Source organism: Elgaria multicarinata, chromosome 5 (assembly GCF_023053635.1).
Source record: "Elgaria multicarinata webbii isolate HBS135686 ecotype San Diego chromosome 5, rElgMul1.1.pri, whole genome shotgun sequence".
NCBI classification, from domain to species: Eukaryota; Metazoa; Chordata; class Lepidosauria; order Squamata; family Anguidae; genus Elgaria; species Elgaria multicarinata.
The window spans coordinates 122397598-122420843 of NC_086175.1; the positions used below are offsets into that span (position 1 = coordinate 122397598).

A 23246-nucleotide genomic window follows, 5' to 3' on the forward strand; every position below is an offset into this window, starting at 1 on the left:
GAAATGGTTAGGATTCTTGAAATTTACGAACTTTTCGAAAGAGAACAATGTTCTTTTGTGCAACAATCTTAAACCCTGGAAAGTTTATTACAGAGCATTGGAGGCTGGTGGCTCTGATGTCAGTGGGGCAGTGAACCGGCTCTGGGTTTCAGGCAGAACTCTGAAGGAGCTATCCAAGGTGCTGAACCCATTGGTTCAGCACCTTAGATAGCTCCTTCAGAGTTTGATTGGATCTGACTGAGACCCAGTTGGGATTCGCAGCCCCACTGACACTGGAGCCACCAGCCGCCACTGCTTCAGAGGCTCACTGTGGAATTCCTCCCTCCCCGTCCCTCCTCCTCCTCCTCCCTCCTCCTCCCTTCACCCCAACAGAGCGATGGCCGCTCGGCGGATCCCCACATAAAGATGGCCGCCTCCTGTGTCCCGTCTAGCACCTTGTAGCTTGTCTATGGTACGCGAGGCCGGCAAGGGGCAGAAGAAACGGGCAGCCTCTGAGTGCGCACGCGCAGTGGCTCCTTGCGGTGCTCGGGCTCCACATTGGCGGAAAAGGGAGCGGAGGGAACCATAGAGAGAAAGAGAGAGAGAAGGAGAGATGGAGACGGCGGCAAGAGAAGAACTAGGTACCGTTTTCTGGAAAAGGATGTGCGGAGAGGGATGTCTGAACGGACACAGGCTTTAAAGTGGGGGTGGTGGGAGTAGCTCTTTTGGGTATTGGACGTAGGCTTAAGGCGGGGGGATTGGATGAGTATCTCCCCTCTTCTCATCCTCCCCCCCTAAAACGGGTCATGGTTTGTCCCGTTGGGTTTACCGTATCCACGGAGTCGGAAAAACCATCTTCCAGGGAGGGGGAGGTTGATTGGAAGCAAGATCCTAGCCCCTTCCTCACAGCTCTTGCTTGCTAGAAGCTGCGGACCCTGCGGCATCCTGCAGTCTCCGCCGCAGGTGTAGCAAGATCAAGGCAGGTGCGTCGAGGCTCCCTCAGCGTTTGCAAAGCCGAGCCGGCTTTAAGGCTGACTATCGCTGCAAAATATATGCATTGATCACTTGCAAAAGAAAAAAAAAGAAAGAAAGAAAGTAAAAGAAAAAAGGAGACTAGGTAGATTAGGGTGACCATACGAAAAGGAGGACAGGGCTCCTGTATCTTTAAGAGTTGCATAGAAAAGGGAATTTCAGCAGGTGTCATTTGTATACATGGAGAACCTGGTGAAATTTCCTCTTCATCACAACAGTTAAAGTGCAGGAGCTATACTAGAGTGACCAGATTTAAAAGGGGGCAGGGCACCTGCAGCTTTAACTGTTGTGATGAAGAGGGAATTTCACCAGGTTCTCCATATATACAAATGACACCTGCTGAAATTCCCTTTTCAATACAACTGTTAAAGATACAAGAGCCCTGTCCTCCTTTTCATATGGTCACCCTAAGGTAGATAGAAGAATGTGGATTTAAATGGACGATGTAGAGCTGATCCCCCTCCAATTTTAAAAAATCGAAAATCAAATCGGATTTTGTATTTGTAATAATGAAACACTAAGTTTCTCTCGCCCTTAAAAAAAAAAGTAGTTAAATCTCATTATAAAGACGCCAATCCTGCACTTACAATCTCATAAAAATAAAGTTTCCTGCCCATCAAAACGTAGGCATTATTCTTTTCTATTTTCCAACTCGTGAGGATGGTGGCTCTGCCCAACCTAACTGCCAGCTCTTGGAAGTTCTGGGCTTTCTGTTTCTCTGACTAAAGACACAGGTGCAAAAGGTGTTGCTCTTGCTCTGTGCTGGCAGTGGAGATGGACCAAGTAAGGCAGAAGAGTTAAGAAAGACAGGCAGGATGGATAAAAAATGATAGCTTAAAAAAATATGTTTTTTTTCCTTTTTGTGTGGCTGAGTTTTTAATATTGGTGGCTGAAGTTTGTGATTTTTCTTTCTTTCTTAAACAGCACAGTGACAGGATGAGGGTTGATCAGGGTGGTAGCTGTTAAAAACTGGACATTTGGCAATCCAGTGGGTGGATAAATTCAGACCAAGCAGTAGAGGAAGTTGTGTCCTGAGGCTGAGAAGTGAGGCCGCCTTAAAGGGCTGTCTGCATATCTTGTATTTTGATGTGGTAGTACTGTTTTTTGTGGATATTAGCACTGGTCGTCAGCTCTCAGAATCACTTTGGGTATGGGGCAATCAGAGGAATGACCTGCGGTGATGGATCTTGCCTCTCGTATGCAATGTGCAAGCGTGTTCACATGTACAGGCACTGTGCTAACTCTACCCTATCACTTCATAACTCTACCTTATCACTTCTGTCTTAACTAACCAAAGTTTTCCTGGAATTCTGTAACTTTCCAGTGGGTTGAGTCAGGGGGTGAGTCACACGACAAGTACTAGGACAGCTGCCCTAAGCATGTTTAATATGGAAGTAAAATATGTTGGGTTAACTTGCAAGAAAATATTTATAGCCCTGAGGTGCTAGTAACGCTGGCCGTCCTTGGGCCTTGTCATTCCATATTGGGTAGAAGCGGGTGGTAGTGGAATTCTACACTTGATTGGCTATTGCTGCAAGGAATCAACTTTAACTTGAACAATGAGCCCAATTACCCCCAATTTATTTAGGTGAAGCATTATCCTATGCATGCATGGATCATAGAATAGTAGAGTTGGAAGGGGCCTATAAGGCCATCGACTGCAACCCCCTGCTGAATGCAGGAATCCACCTTAAAGCATACCTGAAAGAAGGCTGTCCAGCTGCAACTTGATGGCCTCTAATTGGGGGAGCCCACAACCTCCCTATGCAATTGGTTCCATTGTCGTACTGCTCTTACAGTCAGGAAGTTTTTCCTGATGTCCAGCTGGAATCTGGCTTCCTGTAACTTGAGCCCATTATTCCATATCCTGCACTCTGGGGTGATCAAGAAGATATTCTGGCCCTCCTCTGTATTACAACTTATAAAATTAAGTGTCTTATGGGTCCCACTGGGTCCAAAAGGTCTTTCTTTCAAGTAAGTGTGTCCAGGGTTGCAACTTTAATTTGTTTAAGGAAGCAATCCTATGGCCCTCCGGCAAGTTTCCAGCCTTGGAAAAGGGGGCATTTTAGTGGGCGCCGAGGAGAGAAACTGGAGAGGCCAGCGATGAGGTATCCTGATCCTCTGCCAACCTCCTTCCTTCTGCCTTTGAAATGCCTTTGCTAGATGAAAAATGCAGGGTGGAAGGATGGGGAGATGAAAATTCCCTCTGCCACTCCTCCCGCCCTGATCAGAAGCCTTTGAGTTTGAGTAGGGTGACCATATGAAAAGGAGGACAGGGCTCCTGTATCTTTAACAGTTGTATTCAAAAGAAAATTTCAGCAGGTGTCATTTGTATATATGGAGAACCTGGTGAAATTTCCTCTTCATCACAACAGTTAAAGGTGCAGGTGCCCTGCCCTCTTTTAAATCTGGTCACAGTATAGCTGCAGTATAGCTCCTGCAGTTTTAACTGTTGTGATGAAGAGGGAATTTCACCAGGTTCTCCATATATACAAATGACACCTGCTGAAATTCCCTTTTCTATGCAACTTTTAAAGATACAGGAGCCCTGTCCTCCTTTTCATATGGTCACCCTAAGTTTGAGGGCTTACAGTAATTGAGAGCTCAGTAGATTGGATTGTGGCCTAAATTGTTTGGATCCTGCCTTTCCACCTCAAGCTTGGTAAGATGGCTCACAATGTTAATTAGAATAACATGAATTAAGCACCATACAAACTCCAATGCAAATACTATCAACAGTAGTAAAATATAACAAATCATGGTTATAACTTGGATGATCCTGGTGAAGGGCAGGTTTGTAGTGAGATAGCAGTCCTTCAGTTAGCCTGGTCCCAGGCCATAAATCAACTGGCTGATTCCAGTAGCGATCGACCCTGTTCAGATGACATGCTAAGCCAAGGTGGTTAAGCATTTTGAACTAAACATTGTGCCCTAGCGTATCATGTGTCTTTTCCTAACCATGGTGCCTACATAACCACGGCTTAAGCATACTGACTAAGCATTTGCTGTAAAAGGGTTAACGGCTTAGCATGTTGACTGATCAGGCCCATTCTCTCATTTTGGCTAACATCTACTGCAAGAGTGGGGGAGCATGTGTGGCCCTCCAGGTGTTTTGACCTGTGGCCGCCATCAGTCTTAGCCAGCATAGTCATAGAATCATAGAATCATGATCGAGAAAAGATCCTAGCCCAAATCTGTGTGACTTCAGCCCATTATTCCGTGTCCTGCACTCTGGGAGGATTGAGAAGAGATCCTGGCCCTCCTCTGTGTGACAACCTTTTAAGTATTTGAAGAGTGCTATCATGTCTCCCCTCAATCTTCTCTTCTCCAGGCTAAACATGCCCAGTTCTTTCAGTCTCTCCTCATAGGGCTTTGTTTCCAGACCCCTGATCATCTTCCTTGCCATCCTCTGAACACACTCCAGCTTGTCTGCGTCCTTCTTGAAGTGTGGCGCCCAGAACTGGATGCAGTACTCAAGATGAGGCCTAAGCAGGGCCAAATAGAGGGGAACCAGGACCTTGTTCGATTTGGAAGCTATACTTCTATTAATGCAGCCCAAAATAGCATTTGCTTTTTTTGCAGCCACATCACACTGTTGGCTCATATTCAGTTTGCGATCTACAACACAAGCTGAATATGAGCCAACTCTACCCCTATTTACCTAGGGATAGGAAATATGATGCCCACAGGCACCTTCCCCTTGCAAAGTGCAATTTGTTAATACATTTTGGTTTTTTATTTTATTTTTTTAAAAATGGTTTTTTAAAAACAAACAAACCAAGTGGCTGGGAGTGCTTCAAAGAGAAATTTTGGACTCTAGTGTTCTGCCATCTTTATTTCTCAGAATGGCTCTGGGCCTCCTATGGACCCAAAGGCATTCTCAGGAAGCAAAGATGGAATGAGACTGGTGACCAGAGCTTCATTTTGAAGTGCTTCCCCCCTCTCCAGGAAGAAAAGGACAGACGCCTTGTTGCTGCGGGTAAGGGAAAGTCTTGAGGATGGTAGCAGAGAAACTAGGGGAGGGCTTTGGGGTGACCTGATGGAGTGGGAGAGACTGAGGGCTAGATGGGAATTGCTGGGGGGCACCCAAAATGTGGGAGGAAACAGTGGAGGCTGGTGGTCCCAGATTTCAATGGGACTGTTAATCCATTTTGGGTTTGAGACAGAACCAGCCAGAACTCTACAGGAGCTATCATAGGTGCTGGGCCCAAAATAGGTTCAGCACCTTGGATATCTCCTTTAGATTTCTGGCTGGTTCTGACTGAAACCCGGAATGGATTCACAGGCTCTCTGAAATTGGAGCCATCAGCTTCTGCTGGCCTGTGGGACTACTTAGCAGGGAGGAAAAAGCAGGGAGTATATGTGTTGGGTGTGTACGTTTACAGTGGTGATTCTGAAAGAGAGAAAAATTAGTGACTGGATCTTGTGTACTGGGAGTATGAAGTGAGAGAGTGAGGTGTGTGTGTGTGTGTGTATTGATCCTAAATGAGAGAGGGAACTATGGGTTCAAAGGAGTGGGTTGGTGTTTTCGGGGCTTAGATCCAACTTCTGCCATGTAGTCAGTTTCTTGAGCACTGTAGTGGTCTTTCAGCTTCATCAGTTTCACTTCTGGTGAAACGGGTGTTTTGTGACTGGCTGTGCCTGCCATGTCAGTCATTTTGTGATGGTGCCCAGGACGTTTTGTCAACATTCCAAATGTGCCCACCAGCCCTGAATGATTGGCGACCTCTGAGCTAGAGCCCTATTCCCTCACCTTTCCTAAATCATTTCAATCTCTTGGTCTGAACAGCATTGATTTCTTCATGTGCAGAAGCTGAATGCAAGACAATGAGCTGCTGTTGTATAGGCATAGACCTCTCATCTTCGGATTAACCAAAACACTGTCATGTGCTTTGGGTTCTAAATGGAGGCACAAATGCTTAATTGTAGAGCTGATATATCAAAAGAAGCTTCCCTCCCTATGTAATCCAGTGAGTTGGGCCCTGGGGAGATTATAAACCAAGTCAACAGGATCTTGTACTTGAGTTCCTGCCAAGATCGTTCCAGTTTAATGGCCTATGGAAACACTTGGCTTCTACATTTGATTAATGAATTAGTAAAATGTTCTACTTATTTGCAATGTTTCTGATGTATTCCTTTAGATATAAGAATACAAACATTGATTTAAGATGCTAAAAATGTGGTTTCATTCTGCTCTTAGATTCACGGGTATCCATTTTACAGCAGGATTTGATTAAGGACACAGTCCTATGCATGTTTAGACAGAAAAGAAAGCCCTACAACTCCTGGAATTCTCCAGTCAGTTTTGCTAGGGAATGCTGGGGGTTGTAGGCAGGGTGGATGTGATTTAAATCAATTTAAATCACTACTCAGAAAGACTCGATTTAATCATGTGACTCCCCCCCCCCCAAAGTGCACTCTATTCACTTCCCTTAGTCTGTCCTAAGATTTTGAGGGTGGCTGAGGATGGTAGAACTTTATTTATTTATTTATAATACTTCTGTACTTCTATATATTATATATAATACTTAAAAAAAACACACAACCCCCCCAAACTGTTCCCATTAAAATGCGTATTTATAATATAATACAAAATAAGAAATTATTAAACTCATTTCAGAAAAAATGACAATAAAACTGGGCAGTGACAGAATCCATTGCAGGCCAGGGGAAAGCCTGTGTGAAGAAGGCACTTCAGGAGGCATTTGCAGCTTACCACAGTTTCTGCCTCTTGAACTATGTGTGGGGGAGAGCATTGAAGGAGCAAATATCATGGGTCATACCAAGAAAGTGAGGCAAATCCACAGAGAGTGCTATAGATAAGGGCACGGAGATCGTGCCGGATGGTAGAAGCAGATGGGAACCCATTGTAAAGGTCTGAGGAGGTGATTCACATAGTCCAATGGTCAAAAGAGGCAAATGATTTGGCAGTGGAGTTCTGGATAGAGATGAGAGGACTGTGGACTCACAAGAGTAAGGCTAAAGCAATTCACTAGAATTTTAGCATTTCAGATGGAGAGGTAGATATTATGTTGTACGGGAAGAAGCAACATGGCGATAGGGTGACTGAGGAGCGAAAGAGAGCAGAGAGATTGAATATTGGATATGGAGAGTGGTGGGAAGCTCTACTTAGGATATGACGATGATCTAAGCAGAGCTATTATTATTATTATTATTATTATTATTATTATTATTATTATTATTACATTTATATCCCACCTTTTTTCCTGCAAGGAACCCAAGGCGGCGTACATAACACTCCTCCTCCTCTCCATTTTATCCTCACAACAACAACCCTGTGAGGTAGGTTGGGCTGAGAGCCTGTGACTGGCCCAAAGTCACCCAGTGGGTTTCCATGGCCGAGTGGGGACTAGAACCCGGATCTCCCGACTCCCAGTCTGACACTCTAGCCACTACACCACACTGGCTATCTAGAGATGAGGTTACTACTTAGTGTTCATTCCTGCTTCCACCTTCATTGCAGCATTGTTACTTCGTCATGTAGCTACCTTCGTCTCTTCCTTCTTTGTTACATGTTTATCCCACCCTTCCTCCAAGGACGGGCATACATGGTTTCCCCCTACCCATTTTACACTCACAACGACCCTGTGAGTGAGGCTAGGCTGAGGGAGAGTGGCCCAAGGTCACCCAGTGGCAGAGTGTGTGACGTGGGTGCGGTTCTGAATCTGGGTCTTGCCACTCCTTAGTCCTACACTCCAGCCACTACACCACACTGCCTCTAGGCTACATTGTGATGGGTGCATCATGGCCTGTGGATTGGAGTTGTCCTTCATTCCCAGCAATAAAGATTTCCGCTGCCTTCAACTGTGTTTAAAAGCTGGGTGTCACTGACGCACGTTTCATCAAATAAACAGTTATTCCTCATCTCTGTGGTGAAATATACTCTTTCAAACTCTTATTTGCTTTAGCATTGTCCAGTTTCTTCTAGGCACATTCTTTTAAACCTGCTGTGCATCTCTGTAAGGTAGGTGCTGGCAATGGTCCATGAGCAATTAACTGGTTTAGCAAGTGAGTCCAGCTCTGATTATGGTTCACTTGTTGAACCAGTTGGGGCACTCTTAATATATATAGTCAAATGTTGTAACCTTTCCTTTTACGATGGAGTCTGGTCCCTGTCCTGCAGCCTCCTTAGACTCCCCGCCCCCCACAACTGGAGATTCCATTTGGCTTCTCTCTTTTTTAGGGAGACCTATTTCTAACCATCGTTCTTCACTTTCCTACTCAGCCAGCAACTGCTGATAAAAGTGTTTAGCTGCAGCCATTTTAAATTCCGCGTTTCCCCCCCCAATTTATTTTTGAACAGTATGTACTAAAGAGGAGAACCATAGGGCTGAGTCAGAATGGGAGCATGTTTTGTGAAACCCCACCCTTCAAACGAAAGGCCAAACAACGTTGCCCTTTCAAAATGAGGGCAGAAGTATTGCCCTCGCTCTGACGTGGCCTAGTTAAGGTCATCGAGCAGCCATGTTTGTTTAGCTATATGGCATCATCAGCAAGCCTGTTCAGAGTTAGGGCAGTGCTTCTTGCCTTTACTCTGAACTGGCTTTATGCTAATGCCAAATATAATTGTTTGCATCACAATGCTGATGAAATCCCTCAGTGATAAAAACCTGTATTTTAAAAGGTGCCAAAGCGGCATGTTGGGCAAAGAAGCAGCAGTGAACAGCTGCTGATCAGTGTACCAAAAACAAACGAAAAAGGGGAAATGGGTCAAAATATTCATTGGTGTCAAAATGTGGTGCATCCCCAGGAAATAAACAACAGCACAAATAAAAAACAAAACAGCACCATTGTTTCAATCCACTAATTGAAGGCCAGTGGACGATGATCAGCTAGCTACTCAGCCTTCCTCAACCTGGGGCGCTCCAGATGTGTTGGACTACAACTCCCAGAACTAATATAGAATTGGAACACGGGTGCATAAAGAAAAAAACCCATGTCCATTACTGCACTTTAAAGATTCTGCACTTTCCAATGTCAGAGCCATCAAAGAAGGGCCTTCCAGGAATGTTTAACTGTCAGAAGCAGTGCTGGGAGGAAAAATATCGACACTGGAGTTGGCTTCTCAGTACATACAGCATGAGATACAAAATCCTGCACTTTATTTTCCTAGTTATGTGTCTCAATACCAAGCCTGGTCATCCTCAATGACCGGGAAGTGGTATAAGTCCTCCAAAGGAGGTTCTGCCCTGTGCATATAGCCATTCAGAACACTCGCCAGAGGTACCTTGGGTTTATCATAGGTACCGATATGTCCCAGTTTGGGTGCGTCTATGGACCTAAGCACAGCCCACCGAATGTTTGCAAAATATATGGCAGTTCATTGCCTACACAGGGTGAAAGTCTACCTATATTTAGACAACTGGCTTCTAGTGGCATCATTGCCAGTGTCAGCATAGAGAACTCCAGCGTCTGCATTGTAGATGCTAGTTATGTAATTGCCACTGTTGGTATCGAGGGCTCCAGTCTGTACCGAAGAAGCTACATTGTTGCCGGTCTCGGCATTGAGGGATTCATTCTCGGTACTGAAGAAACTAGTTATATTGTTGCCAGACTTGGTATCGAGAGGCTTCAGGTTCCGCACTGAAGAAGCTAGTTATATTGTTTCTCGGTATTGAGAGCAGTCTAGGTACCGAGAGGTCACATGCTAGGCACTGAAGAAGCTAGTTATATTGTTGCAAGTCACGGTACTGAGAGGCTTCAATCTAGGTACCGAGAGGTCACAGGCTAGGCACTGAAGAAGCTAATTATATTGTTGCAAGTCTCGGTATCGAGAGGCTTCAGCGTACTAATAATAACCTAGTTATTATTGCTACCGAGGAGGCCAGCCATAGGGACTCTAACAGTAGTGGTTAGATCTGGCTTCCATCGAACGGCAGATCCTCTATGCAGGTGCGTGCCTGCTGGGACAGCCCTGCGGACCTCAGCTACGCATGCCTTCGTAGCGCAATGGAAACTACCATGGCTTTGAGGCGCAGTCCGTAGCGTGGCGTGCTGTATTAAGCTATTGTCGAGAAAGTCTCATAGCCTCAATACAAAACCATCTGCCAGTTCCCTTTGGTCATCTGGCAAGAATCCGGAGAGAGATGTAATCTTCCCCCATAAAAAGAGCTTACGTTTTGCCATTGTGGCTTGGTAATTATGCACACGAAGGGATAAAGCTGTAGAAGAGTATACTCTTCTCCCCAGGCCGTGCAACCTACGGCCTTCTTTTATTTCATTCTGGGAGATGCAGTCCAACACATCTGGAGCGCCCCAGGTTGAGGAAGGCTGAGCTACATGATGCAGAAATCTTGCCTTGATCTCACCTCTGTGCCTGGAGACACTTCTCCTTCTCCTCCTCCTCAAATCTGTTTCCAGTTGAGTCCTAAACAGCTTCTCTTACTCCCACCCCTGAAATCAAATTCAGTGCTTGAATCACTTCTTTTGAAATCTACTAAGTTTTGCATTTATGGTTAAGATTTACTTGTCTAATGGGTAAAGTGAGTCAGTTAAGTTTGGCAACTATAATTTGGGATCAAATTGTAGAGATGTAATTTCCATTGATTTCACATGGAGAAATGCCTTTCTTTTTTTTTTAACAGAACAATTGTGTGACTCTTTTTGCGGCTTTTGCAAAGTGGAAATACTTTCTTACAATTTACTAGGAAACAATTCCTTTCGCTGGGGGAAAAGCTTCTTGCCCGTCAACTTAAGGAGATGAGAGCACTTTGTTAGGGAAGAAGAATGAAAAGCAGAAGGAGGAACTGGAAGTAAAGTAGACCTGGGGAAAATGTGTCCAAATCTCATAGGTGATAGATATTTGGATCAATGAGAAAGTTTAGTTTAGTTTTAGCTCTCTATGGGGAAAAGTTCCATATCTAACCAGAGTGATTAGAAGCATATTTCTGTTACATGCAAAATAGTGTTGGCAAAACAGGATGGGAAAAGTGCAAAGCTGCTTTCTGAGTGGCACCATTGGCCCATATAACAAGTACTTTCTATTCTGGATGGTGATGAGATTCCAGGATCCTAGGCAGAAAACTCTCCTAACCTGCTACCTGAGATCATGGTGTGTGTGTGTCTGTGTGGAAGAAAACTAGAGATGGTGGGATTTGAACCTCGGACTTTCTGCAAACAAAGCATACGTTTCACTGCTGAAGTCTATAGGGGCCATAGTAGATCTAGGGAATTTCTCTCCTTAGAAAGATGCTATCAGAGTAGATGGTGCTGGTCAATGGCCTGACCCTGGGTTGGCCTGACCCTGGTCAATGGCCTGACCCTGACATCTTCACAAGAATTCAGATATTCCTGGGAAGGCTTGTGGCTCAGTACTGACCAAATGCTGCTGCTATCACCATTGGCCAGCTTTTCTCTGCCTTGCTTTACCTGTTGGATTGTAACCACTACTATTGCTGAAACCTTTACTGGGAGAAATGATATCACCAGCCTTCTAGCCAGGGGCTGCTTGGTTAGGTTCCGGAAGTATTGCACCAGAATGTGAACTTGTGTGTGTGTTTAAACTATGGAATTTGCTACCACAAGATCTAGTGATGGCCCCCAATTTGGATGGCTTTTATACAGAGTGGTGTCCAGGCCTATTAAATGATGGCCCCCAATTTGGATGGCTTTTATACAGAGTGGTGTCCAGGCCTATTAAGTGATGGCCCCCAATTTGGACTGCTTTGAAAGTAGATTGGACAAATTCCTGGAGAAGACTATCAATGGCTAGTAGCCTGATGGCTCTATGCTACCTCCAGTATCACAGGCAGTATGCCTATGTAAACCAGTTGCTGGGGAACATGGGCAAGAGGGTGCTTTTGCTCTCGTGTCATTTGGGTATCCTGCAGGTGACCGATTGTCCACTATGTGAACAGAATGCTTTCTAGATGGACCTTGGTCTGATCCAGCACAGCAGTTCTTAGGTTCTTAACAATCTTCCTCAACTGGCACCCTTCAATATGGCTGACCATGCTGGCAGGGGATGGTAGAAAGTGGATAGGGAGACATTTTAACCCTCTCCACCAATTCTAGAATCCAGAGTCATTCCATGAAGCTGATTGTTGGAAGATTCAGGACAGATAAAAGGAAGTCCTTCTTTGCACAGCACGTAGTTAAACTGTGGCATTTGCTACCACGAGATGTAGTGATGTCCCCCAGTTTGGATGGCTTTAAAAGGGGGGTGGATAAATTCCTGGAGGAGAAGGTTATCCATGGCTACTAGTCCTGATGGCTATATGCTACCACCAGTATCAGAGGCAGTCTGCCTATGTACACCAGTTGCTGGGGAACATGGATGGGAGGGTGCTGTTGCACTCCTGTCTGGCTTGTGGTTTCCCATGGGCAGCTGGTTGGCCAATGGGTAGACAGAATGTTGGACAAGGTGGACCCTTCGTCTGATCCAGCAGGGCTCTTCTTATGTTCTTATGTAAGTTCTGTTGTTGTATGACATGTACTGATCACTTCCTGGAACGCGCCAAGCCTTCTCCTGCCACCTGAAGCCACAGGAGAGTTTTGGAAAAGGTGCTAGTTGGGAACGCTTCACCTACCGTTTATTGATTTCATCCAAGGATAAACTTCTAAAGCATCTGAGGTTTCTTAGGAACAGCATTGTTTGGGAACAACTGTTCTGAGCGAACGAGACGAGGGAGTTTGGTATCTGCAGCAGAGAAAATCTGACCCAGTGACAAATTGAGAAATCAAGAGCTTATTTTGGCTTCAGGATGCCAAATGGACCCCAACCAGGTTTAGAGACTGACGTTTGTTCCGTGTTGGCTGCGGGAATCAGACAAGAGCTGCAAAGCTGTCACCGATCTGAGGGCCAAGAGATGGCAAGAAACGGGAATAATTTGTAATTATTGCTGCGGGGCAGTTGTTTGCTGAAAGAGAACCAGATGAATATGAGCCAATAGTGTGGTGTGGCTGCAAAAAAAAAAGCAAATGCTATTTTGGGCTGCATTAAAAGAAGTATAGCTTCCAAATTGCGTGAGGTACTAGTTCCCCTCTAGCTGGCCCTGGTTAGGCCTCATCTTGAGTATTGCGTCTAGTTTTGGGCACCACACTTCAAGAAGGATGCAGACAAGCTGGGGCATGTTCAGAGGAGGGCAACAAGGATGATTTATTTATTTATTAAATTTATATACCGCCCCATAGCCGAAGCTCTCTGGGCGGTTTACAAAAGCTAAAAACTGTAAACAGTAAAAAAGTATACAAAAATTTAAACCCTCAAAAACATAAAAACAGCAGTATAAAAACAACAGTATTCATTTAAAAACAACAGTTCTGGGGGTCCGTTAAAAAACAAACTTAGCGTTGTTAAATGCTGTTAAATGGTTGGGAGGAGAGAAAAATCTTGACCTGGAGCCTGAAAGATAACAGTGTTGGTGCCAAGCAAGCCTCATCGGGGAGATTATTCCACAGTCATTCCACCGAAAAGGCTCTCTCCCTTGTTGCCATCCTCCGAGCTTCCCTCGGAGTAGGCACACGGAGGAGGACCTTAGATGTTGAACCTACCTACAGGTAGGTTCATGTTGGGAGAGGCGTTCCATCAGGTATTGTGGTCCCAAGCCATGTAGGGCTTTATAGGTTAAAACCAGCACCTTGAATTGGGCTCGGAAACGTATAGGCAGCCAATGCAAGCGGGCCAGAATCGGTGTTATATGTTCGAACCTCCTTGTTCCAGGGGTCTGGAAACAAAGCCCTATGAGGAGAGACTGGGCATGTTTAGCCTGGAGAAGAGAAGATTGAGGGGAGACATGATAGCACTCTTCAAATACTTTAAAGGTTTTCACACAGAGGAGGGCCAGGATCTCTTCTCGATCCTCCCAGAGTGCAGGACACGGAATAATGGGCTCAAGTTACAGGAAGCCAGAGTCTGGCTGGACATCAGGAAAAACTTCCTGACTGTTAAGAGCAGTACAACAATGGAACCAATTACCTAGGGAGGTTGTGTGCTCTCCCATACTAGAGGCATTCAAGAGGCAGCTGGACAGCCATCTGTCAGGGATGCTTTAAGGTAGATTCCTGCATTGAGCAGGGGGTTGGACTCGGTGGCCTTATAGGCCCCTTCCAACTCTACTATTCGATGATTCAAAGAACCAGTAATTGGTGAAGATACCACAAATGTACTGGATAAACGTTGCTTGGCCTCGCTTCTCCCACAGTTCTCAGAGCAGAAGTGCCGTCTGTATGCAGTGGGCTGAAGCCTAGCCAAAATTTGGAGACCGCTGTGCATAGTCCCAAGACGGGATGAAAGCGTTATGTCTGCAAGATCAAAGTAGTTAACTTGACCCGGCAGCTCTAAGTTAATTAGGGCATTGCATGACAAAGTGTCTTTGTATTTACCTCTGTAAATCTGCAGCCTTAGATTAGTATCATCTCAAAGAAACATGGCTTCAGGTGCTTTTTGTCTGAAGGAGTCAATTTGACCCCTTGGAAGCTTACAGAACTCCAGCGGTCCTTTTGTGTGCATGAATAGCCTAAAGTGCAATAGCTTAATGGATGCTGATTAGCTGTAGGGACACAACCAATATATAAAGCACTCAGAAAACTTAGGACCAGGGTACCTGAGAGATCATCTCCCCATATGTATGTATGTATTTTATTTATTAAAACATTTGTATCCCGCCCTATATTGCCAGGATCTCAGTATAAAATTATACAACAATATAAAACAATAAATATACTCACCGAAAAACAAATTGAAGCATTAATCAAGCTAAAACCAGTATAGAATTTAAAAGCAGTAAAACCAATTAAAACAGTTAAAACAGTGTACAAGCTTGGTGAATTTAGCCATCAAAAGCTTTATTAAAAAGCCATGTCTTTACTTGGCGCCGGAATAAAGTCAGCATTGGTGCCAGTTGGGCCTCCAAGGGGAAGGCATTCCACAGTCGGGGTGCCACAACAGAAAAAGCCCTCTCCCATGTCCCACCATAGCGGATGTCTCGCGTTGGTGGGACGTGGAGGAGGGCTTCTCTAATGTAGACCCATTAGATTGCTACGATCTTCAGGAGAGGCCTTGCTTATCCAAAGCACATCCTACAGAGTTCCACCTGACAGCAACATGGTAATGGGCCTTCTCTGTGGTAGCACCCTCCCACTGGAATGACCTCCCCCCTGTGATATGCTTTTAAATTATATATTGTTTTAACATGGATCATGGTTTGATTTGTTTTTAACTGTGCATATTTATTGTTTTATACTGTATGTTTTTATCTGTACGCCGCTCTGAGATCTTAATGATATAGGGCGGGATATAAATGTTTTAAATAAATAAATAAATAAATAAATAAATGAATATGTCAGGCACAGATGATCATGTGCTTTCGATGCTTATTAAAAACGTACTTGTTTACCCTGGCTTTTCCAACCATTCACTTGTCTGAATAGATATGCTTGAGCAGCTGCAGCCCCAAACAGTGGAAGAGTGTCAGTGGGCTGCGCATGATGGATGGGGATGATGGGAGTAGTTGTCCAACACATCAGGAAGGGTGCTGGATTAGGGAAAGCTGGAACAGAGTCTGGCTCCAGATTCTTGTGGGCCCCAGACAAGCATGTGACCATGGCAACATTGGTCCTCACAAAACAAAGTTCCCTTCCTTATCCCGACCCCAACTCCTTCCGTGCAGCGGTGACCTTGTTGGCGCTGGCAGGGCCAAAATGAACAGAAGTTGCACTCCACAGCTCTTGGGTGCTTTTTTCTGGTGCATCTCCTCTCCTGAACTGTTTCCACCCTAGAGGGTCCTTTATAAGCACTAAACTAGTGCCTGAGTCAGATTTTTTTCATTCTCCTTCCCAACCTGTTTTCCTTTTGTGTTGTCACTTCCCCCCTCCTCCTTCAGGTTGTAAATCTGAGAGCAGGGACTGCTTTATTATTGACCTTTGTAAGCCTCTTCTTGGTTTGAAGCGTGTGTTAAAAATGCTTCAAATAAACGAATACTCTTGTGCTTCTTTCAGCATTGCTGAGGTTAAAGGGAGCCCACGGGAGTTGCACTCCACTCTTTCCCTCACCCTCCTCATTGAGAAATAAGAGATTGCCTCAGAGTCCCCTGTGGCCTTGCAGGTGCCTTGGAGGAAATTTCCATAATGGAGGGATCAGTTCGTTTGCTTCTGCCAAAAACTTCTCCTATCAGGAGCTTGGAGATCTAGAAGAAACAATTAGCCTGTAGGTTTCCGCAACAGGGTGGCCACACACTGGCTCAGTTCAGACAACACGTTTCTAAACGGAGGTTTTAGAACTCCACAGTGGAGTTTTGAGATGTTAAGAAATGTGTTGTTTGGCGGGGAAATTCCACTCAACGGTGGAGGTTTTTTTGACTGTTGCCAAAAATTGCTACTGAATTACCAAAAAAGAGGACATAGGTTTGCATAAATTTTGAATGTGCTAATTTTCTCCTCAGTGTGACATCCAGTTGTCCTGTTGCTCTCTCTTCTTAGCATTCTTTGTCTTTAGACCAAATGTTGACCAGTCAGTCCTCTAAATAATAAAGGATGTCTTCAAATAGAGGACCATCCTCTGTAAAGTGGGACATATGGCCACTGTTCCTGATCATGCTTATGGCTGATTTCCGTTTTTGGATGAAAGGATGCCCCTCAGGGCTGGCCCAAGACATTTTGACGCCTGAAGGAAAGGACAAGATGGCGCCCCTTGCATTTCACGTTTAAAAGCCAGCTGGAGTGGCAGTTGAATCTTGCTTCAACATTGGCAATGGGGTAGCGTCTTCCACCACATCCGAAGGCAGCAGGCTGACTTAGGGGGCGCAGTGCAGACCACGTAACGCACCACTCTCTCCTCCAACACCTTCTTGCCGCCTCTTAGCATCTGCCACCTGAGTCAACGGCCTCACTCTGCCTAATGGTAGGGCCGGCCCAGTCTTCCAGAGGAGCCCAGCTGCAATGGCCAACCAGTAGAAGCGTTCCCTCAGAACTGGGCTCTGAAAAGCCAGTGGACTCAAGGTTCCATCAGGCTCCGCCCCCTAGCCCCCTAGATTCTGCCCTAGCTCCGCCCCCTGACCCGAGTAGCCAAGTGCTTTTGCAAGCAAAGGCTGGTAACCATAGGAGCAGCACTAGCTACCGGGTCTCCATCTTAGAAAGGCTCCAAACCCTTTGATTCTCATCAAGCCAAGCGCCATCCAGTTAGTATGTGGCCTTCAGAGGTCCTGAAGAGGAAATACTTAATCTTCCTGTTTGAATCCGTATGTAATTCAGCGTACACAGAGGGCAGCAAAACATAGAATCATAGAATAGCAGAGTTGGAAGGGGCCTACAAGGCCATCGTGTCCAACCCCCTGCTCAATGCAGGAATCCACCCTAAAGCATCCCCGACAGATGCTTGTCCAGCTGCCTCTTGAAGGCCTCTAGTGTGGGAGAGCCCACCACCTCCCTAGGTAACTGATTCCATTGTCACACTGGAACCTTCAAGTGTTGTGTGCGTGGAGATAAGGAAGTAACTTCTGTGTGATATATATTAATTTAACCCTAATTACTCGGGGAAGGGGTTGGATAGAAACTGGAAATAGCTGCTATCGCTGTGAGCTGCACAGGGGAGCTTAATAAGGGATGAAGGCCTACTTCAGCTTTTCCCAAACTGGAGCCCTCCATATGTGTTGGACTACAGCATTTTTATTTTTACTCTCCTTATCTGTTCAGGTTTTTACTCCTAAGTGTGTGAGATATTGATGAATAAATAAATGCAATAATAAATAAATATAGAGCCTGGCGCGAACACCATTCAAGACTTTCACTTCCCCCCCCCCTTGTCTCCCGATATTCCGATTTTATTTCTTTTTATTTGGGTAAAATCCAACACCAGTCCTACTAAGAGTAGACCCATTCAAATAAATGAGGCTCAAGTTAGTCTAAAGTCTCATTCATTTGAACGGGTCTTCTCTTAGTAGGACCGACTTGGATTTTACCCTTTGTATTGTTTGGACGGGTGGTGCTTCTGTTGTACCTTTTGTTGTGCAAAAATGCTGCCCACTTCTTTGGGGGCCTTTGGGCCAAAAAGCAGTATATAAATACACCATTTTAAAATGAGCCACGTTTTCTCTTCTCTCCCTCACTCCCTGCATCATCTGAAGATGATCGTAGGCAGGCTTATGTGACTGAAGGCTCTTCCAGTTTGCTGAGTCCCGAGCTGTTTAGCGCTTTGTAGGTTAATCAACACCACTGGAGACTAAGTGGGATGACTCTTGGCTGGTCAACATCTAAGGGCCTCCTCCGAGTGCCTCGGAGGATGGCAGCAAGGGAGAGGGCCTTTTCAGTGGCGGCCCCTCAATTTTTGAATGATCTTCCCAATGAGGCTTGCCTGGCGCCAACATTGTTATCTTTTCAGTGCCAGGTCAAGACTTTTCTCCCAGGCATTTAACAGCATATGCTGAGTTTTTTAACTGACCCCAGAATAGTTGTTTTAAATGGATATTGTCTGTTTTTGATTGTATTTTATGCTTTTTATGGTTTTAAATTTTGTATATTTGTTTTTAATGTTCACTGTTTTTAACTTTTGTAAACTGCCCAGAGAGCTTCAGCTATGGGATGGTATATAAATGTAATATAATAATAATAATAATAATAATAATAATAATAATAATAATAATAAATCCCAGAACCGGTAGAAAGTCCCAGGTCCAATCCCTGATGTCTCCAGGTAGGGCAGGAAAAACTCCTGCCTGAAATCCTGGACAGCCACTGCCAGTCAGTGTCGACAATACTGGGCTGGGTGGACCAATGGTTTGACTCGGTATAAGGCAGCTTCCTATATTCCTAGACATTTCCTGCTTCGCCTGCTGTATGTGTGAACTAGGCCGAAGTGCTCTGGCATTGGAAACCAAAGGACATCTGGAACGCTAAGTTGTATTGTATTTCTTTATTTACAGTCAACAGACCAATATAATATAAAACAAGAAGATACACCATTATATAAAACAGTACAAAGTAGGGATAAAGAAAGAAGAGGGAGTGTTACAAAACCACTAAAGATACTAGATTGTTATTTGTTGGTTTCTGAAAAGGGAACAGAATTGGGTTATTGGGGCCTAGCATAGTGAAAGAGGGAGGGATATATAGATAATAAAATTGAAGCAAGCAAGCAAAAAAGTAATTTTTTTGGTTAAGGGACAAATATTTTAGAGCAAATTGTTGGGCTTCGATGCAATTATCTAAGCCCATCAACTTCCTCTTGGACCCAAGAGATTTTATGATGCTCCTGTGTAATAGTAATTTTCTGGAGGGATAAATGGCCTGGCAATCTCAAAACATCTTGGGTGCTGTTCATTCAATAAGGGTAAAAGGCAATTTGATTTGTTTTTTATAGACCTGGAAGTAATGAAGCCTTTAATAGAAGATGATAATTCAGACACTGATGATGATGAAAATGAATTGCTGCCAGCTGAGAAGAAATATCAGCTTGATAAGGAAGAGGGCATTACGTATGTACTTTATTCCCACTTAGAAGTAACAAAACAAAAAGCGTTATAAAAGCAACGCTTTGCTTTTCTCTGCTGTTGCAGAATATCTTTCTCCTGGGGCATTTATGTAAGGTGACCTACGTAGCGTGACCAGATACAAAAGAGGGCAGGGCTCCTGCAGCTTTAGCTGTTGTGATGAAGAGGGAATTTCACCAGGTGCTGCATTCTTACAAATTAAATTCCTGCTGAAATTCCCTTTTCTATGCAACTGTTAAAGATACAGGAGCCATTATCCTCCTTTCCATATGGTCACCTTACATTTATGCTCCAGCTGTTTGGATGGTACCAGTTTACAAGTGCTATTCTTTTGTCCCCTCCCTATAGGTTTATACAAACGCTCACTCATCTCCTCAAAGGAAACATTGGAACTGGACTTCTAGGGCTCCCACTTGCAATAAAAAATTCAGGCCTTGCGGTAAGTGCTCGTCTGTTCTGGGTTGGGGAAGGGCGAGAAAGTGGGAGCTGCAACAAAATGTTGTAACATGGAGTGCTCCTGCTCAGGGTTCTACCAGCAATGCTCTTTACCAGGATACTCCATCGCTTCCTTCCCTCTCGAACGTTCTGTGGCCCCTGAGCATGCTCAGTCTTCATTGGCCTGTTTCTCCCCCCCTCCCCTTAAGCCGTGGAGGCTGGTGGCTTTGTTGTCAGCAGGATGGTGAATCTGTTCCAGGTTTAGTCAGAACCAGCCAGAATGCGAAAGAAGCTATCCAAGGGGCTGAACTTATTTTTTTGGGGGTGGGGGGAGAGTTGGATTAAGCATCTTGGATAGCTCCTTTATGTATGTATGTATTATTGCATTTATATCCCACCTTTTTCCCCTCGAAGGAACCCAAGGTGGTGTTCATAATCCTCCTCTCCATTTTATCCTCACAACAACAACCCTGTGAGGTGGGTTGGGCTGAGTTTCTGCGACTGGCCCAAAGTCACCCAGTGGTTTCCATGGCCGAGTGGGGATTAGAACCCAGATCTCCCGACTCCCAGCCCGACACTTTAGCCACTACACCACACTGACTCTCCTTAGAGTTCTGAATGGTTCTGGCTGAAGCCCAGAGACACCAGCCTCCACCGTCCTTAACTTGTTTGCCTCCCTAAACAATATCTCATACTTCTGCAAACCCCCAGCCCCATTAATACCTCTCTCTTGTTTGTAGATGAAGCCTTTTAGCTGCATTCGGAGCGGCACTTGGTCCGCAGAGGAGATAGCCCCACTATCTCCAATGTAACTTTGCAATGATAAGGATTAGGAACTTGCCCCCTGCCTCCTGCCCCCATTTATTTTTAAATAAGAGCTTTGATTCTTAAATTTTGTGCCTAATACCAGTTCCGGATTCCTAGGGAATGGCAGCTTAAATACTGCCTTACACCAAGATGGTGGTTCTTGTTGAGCTTTCAGGCACAGTGCAGGATAGGGCCCAACTCCTTGTAAGCTTGCTATTACGAACGGTGTCTTTGTTCCTTCTTCCTTGCAGCTCGGCCCCATCAGTCTTGTGTTCATTGGGATCGTGTCGATTCACTGCATGCACATCTTGGTACAATGCAGCCAGTATCTATCTCAAAGGTAAGTGTGGAACCAATTCAGTTTGTCAGGGGCCACTGGGCAGCCTTGTATAATGACTTGCCAGCAGACCTTTGTGACAGCTAGCATTGCTACGCTGGCTTTAGAGAAGGGAAAGCCCCCTCCTTTGCAGCCAGTATGAAACGTTGTGATTTTTAATTTGGGTGGGTGGAAAGTGGACTGGTGGAGATAGGGATGGGCATGCTGCCCCACACTCTTGCCGGTTACCCAATCCTGGTGGGCGTGTAGGGTGGGTCACCAGATGGTCCTCAGTCATCCGGCGAAAACTCGCATCTTTTATTTATTTATTTATTGCATTTTTATACCACCCAATAAGCTCTCTTTATCCATGAGCCACAATTTGTGCAATTTGCGGCCAGCGGGATTTACGTCAATCGCGATTTGCGCAAAATCGTGGCCTTAAATAGCATGATTTGCATAAACTTGTAGGTGTAAAGGACCATTTATGCCAGCAATTTTGCAGAAATCGCGCTGTTTACTGCCACGTTTTGCGCAAATTGAGATTTCTGTAAATATTGCTGGCCGCAAATTGCGCGAATTGTGGCTCATGGATAAAGAGAGCTTCGGCCACGAATTTCCACAAATCTTGTTTTGTGCAAATCTGGATTTGCACAAATCAAAAACAACATTTTTTTTTATCCTGGTTGCGCTTTTTATACTGTATTTCGTAATTGTGTTTTTAACCTGTTGGATGTTTTTTGTGGTTTTAATTTTTGTGAACCGCCCAGAGAGCTTCGGCTATTGGGCGGTATAAAAATGTAATAAATAAATAAATAACAACAACAGCAGCAACAGGAAATGGCGAGCTTGCCCAACTCGGCATGCACTGAGCCAAGCCAGCTCAGGGATCTGCGAGCTGGCATCCGGGAAGCTGAGCTGGCAAAATCTTGCCATTCTCTACCCCCAAACCGGATTCCTCTGACTTCCCTAGCTGGGATGGTGCGATCTAGCCAGCTGCATTTCCATGCTGGCTGTGGAGGAAGAGAATTGATATCTTCTGCAACTAGCATATCAACCATGTGGGCTCGCTCACCTGCACAGAAGACCTGGCTGCCGGGTGAGTTGTTAAATGACAGGGCTCCTTCTGCGTGGTAAATAGCTGCCTTCATTCCACCCCCCCATGCACATTTCATCGTTTATTTCTAGGCTTTAGTTTCTCTCTGAGCCCTTTCTGATCTCGGAAGGAGGCTTACGGATGCGACAGCTGGTTTTATCCAGTCCTGTGGCCCCATTTCACTTAATTGCTGAATGTGAAATACCTGTAAGCCAACTCCGCTTTCTGGGGTTCTCAAACGAGGCAAAACCCATTTTGCAAACTTGCATCTTGTTCGCTAATGCTGCATGGGGGAAATAATTACTATTTTTCTCTCTCTCCTCCCCTTCTTATTAGATTGAAAAAGACTTCCTTAGGGTATAGTGACACAGTTAGCTACGCGATGGAAGTGGGTCCCTTTGACTCATTACAGAAACGAGCGTCATGGGGAAGGTAAGCTGATTTCTGCATTAATCCAATTGCCTTTAACACAGAGAATTATTAAATGGGTGACTGAGTTGCTGGTTTTTAAATGAGGGATGCAAGTGTAACCCCCCCACCCCAATTCTGCCCCCAGGCTCTGCATCCACACACACACACACACAAAAGAAATCCTGCAAGATCACCATGCCTAGGATATTCTAGGCCTGTTAAAATGAACCAGAGTCAAACTTATTGGTGTTAATAAACTCTGACTGCGAACTCTGTTCAGCATCCAGCAGAGGTGATGTGACCGTTTTGAAATAGGGCCACTGTGACATACTTACTCTGTGCCAATTACCAAATGGGGCCACTCTGGAATGGGAAGGCAGCAGGGAAAATAGGAAAAGGTAAAGTCTTTGAGACTGGCTGCCTGCTGTGTACTGGAGGGGTGGGGGTGTGGCGTTCAAGAAAGGTGGAAACCATTACGCGCAAAAGGAGGCGCATCCTTGCCTGTAAAAGGGTTTGCAACTTAAATGCAAAGAGCTTCGGAGGAAGGAGGGTGAACCAAAAAAGCTAACCATTGAAGTGAAAACCCACAAAATAATGAAAGCTAATGCATGGCACTTAGACTCAGCATGTTGGGTTGTGTTTGGTGGCTCTTCAGCAATCCCTGTCCATTTGCTTTATTGCTGCTTGCCAGTTTTCTGCACTGTATTAACATGTAGGTTGGAAAGGA

General features: G+C 45.0%; 1 protein-coding gene across 1 annotated transcript in view; it reads left to right on the top strand.

The window, feature by feature from the left end:
* The first annotated feature begins 575 nt into the window (after positions 1 to 575).
* The window catches only part of SLC36A4 (solute carrier family 36 member 4), a 121442-nt gene continuing 98771 nt past the window's right edge, over positions 576 to 23246 (top strand). The window contains exons 1-5 of the mRNA XM_063127851.1: positions 576 to 620; positions 19325 to 19439; positions 19803 to 19893; positions 20948 to 21036; positions 22445 to 22540. Of these exons, the coding sequence (XP_062983921.1) occupies positions 593 to 620; positions 19325 to 19439; positions 19803 to 19893; positions 20948 to 21036; positions 22445 to 22540 (419 nt within the window). The 5' untranslated portion in view covers positions 576 to 592. The remainder of the gene's footprint in view (positions 621 to 19324; positions 19440 to 19802; positions 19894 to 20947; positions 21037 to 22444; positions 22541 to 23246) is intronic.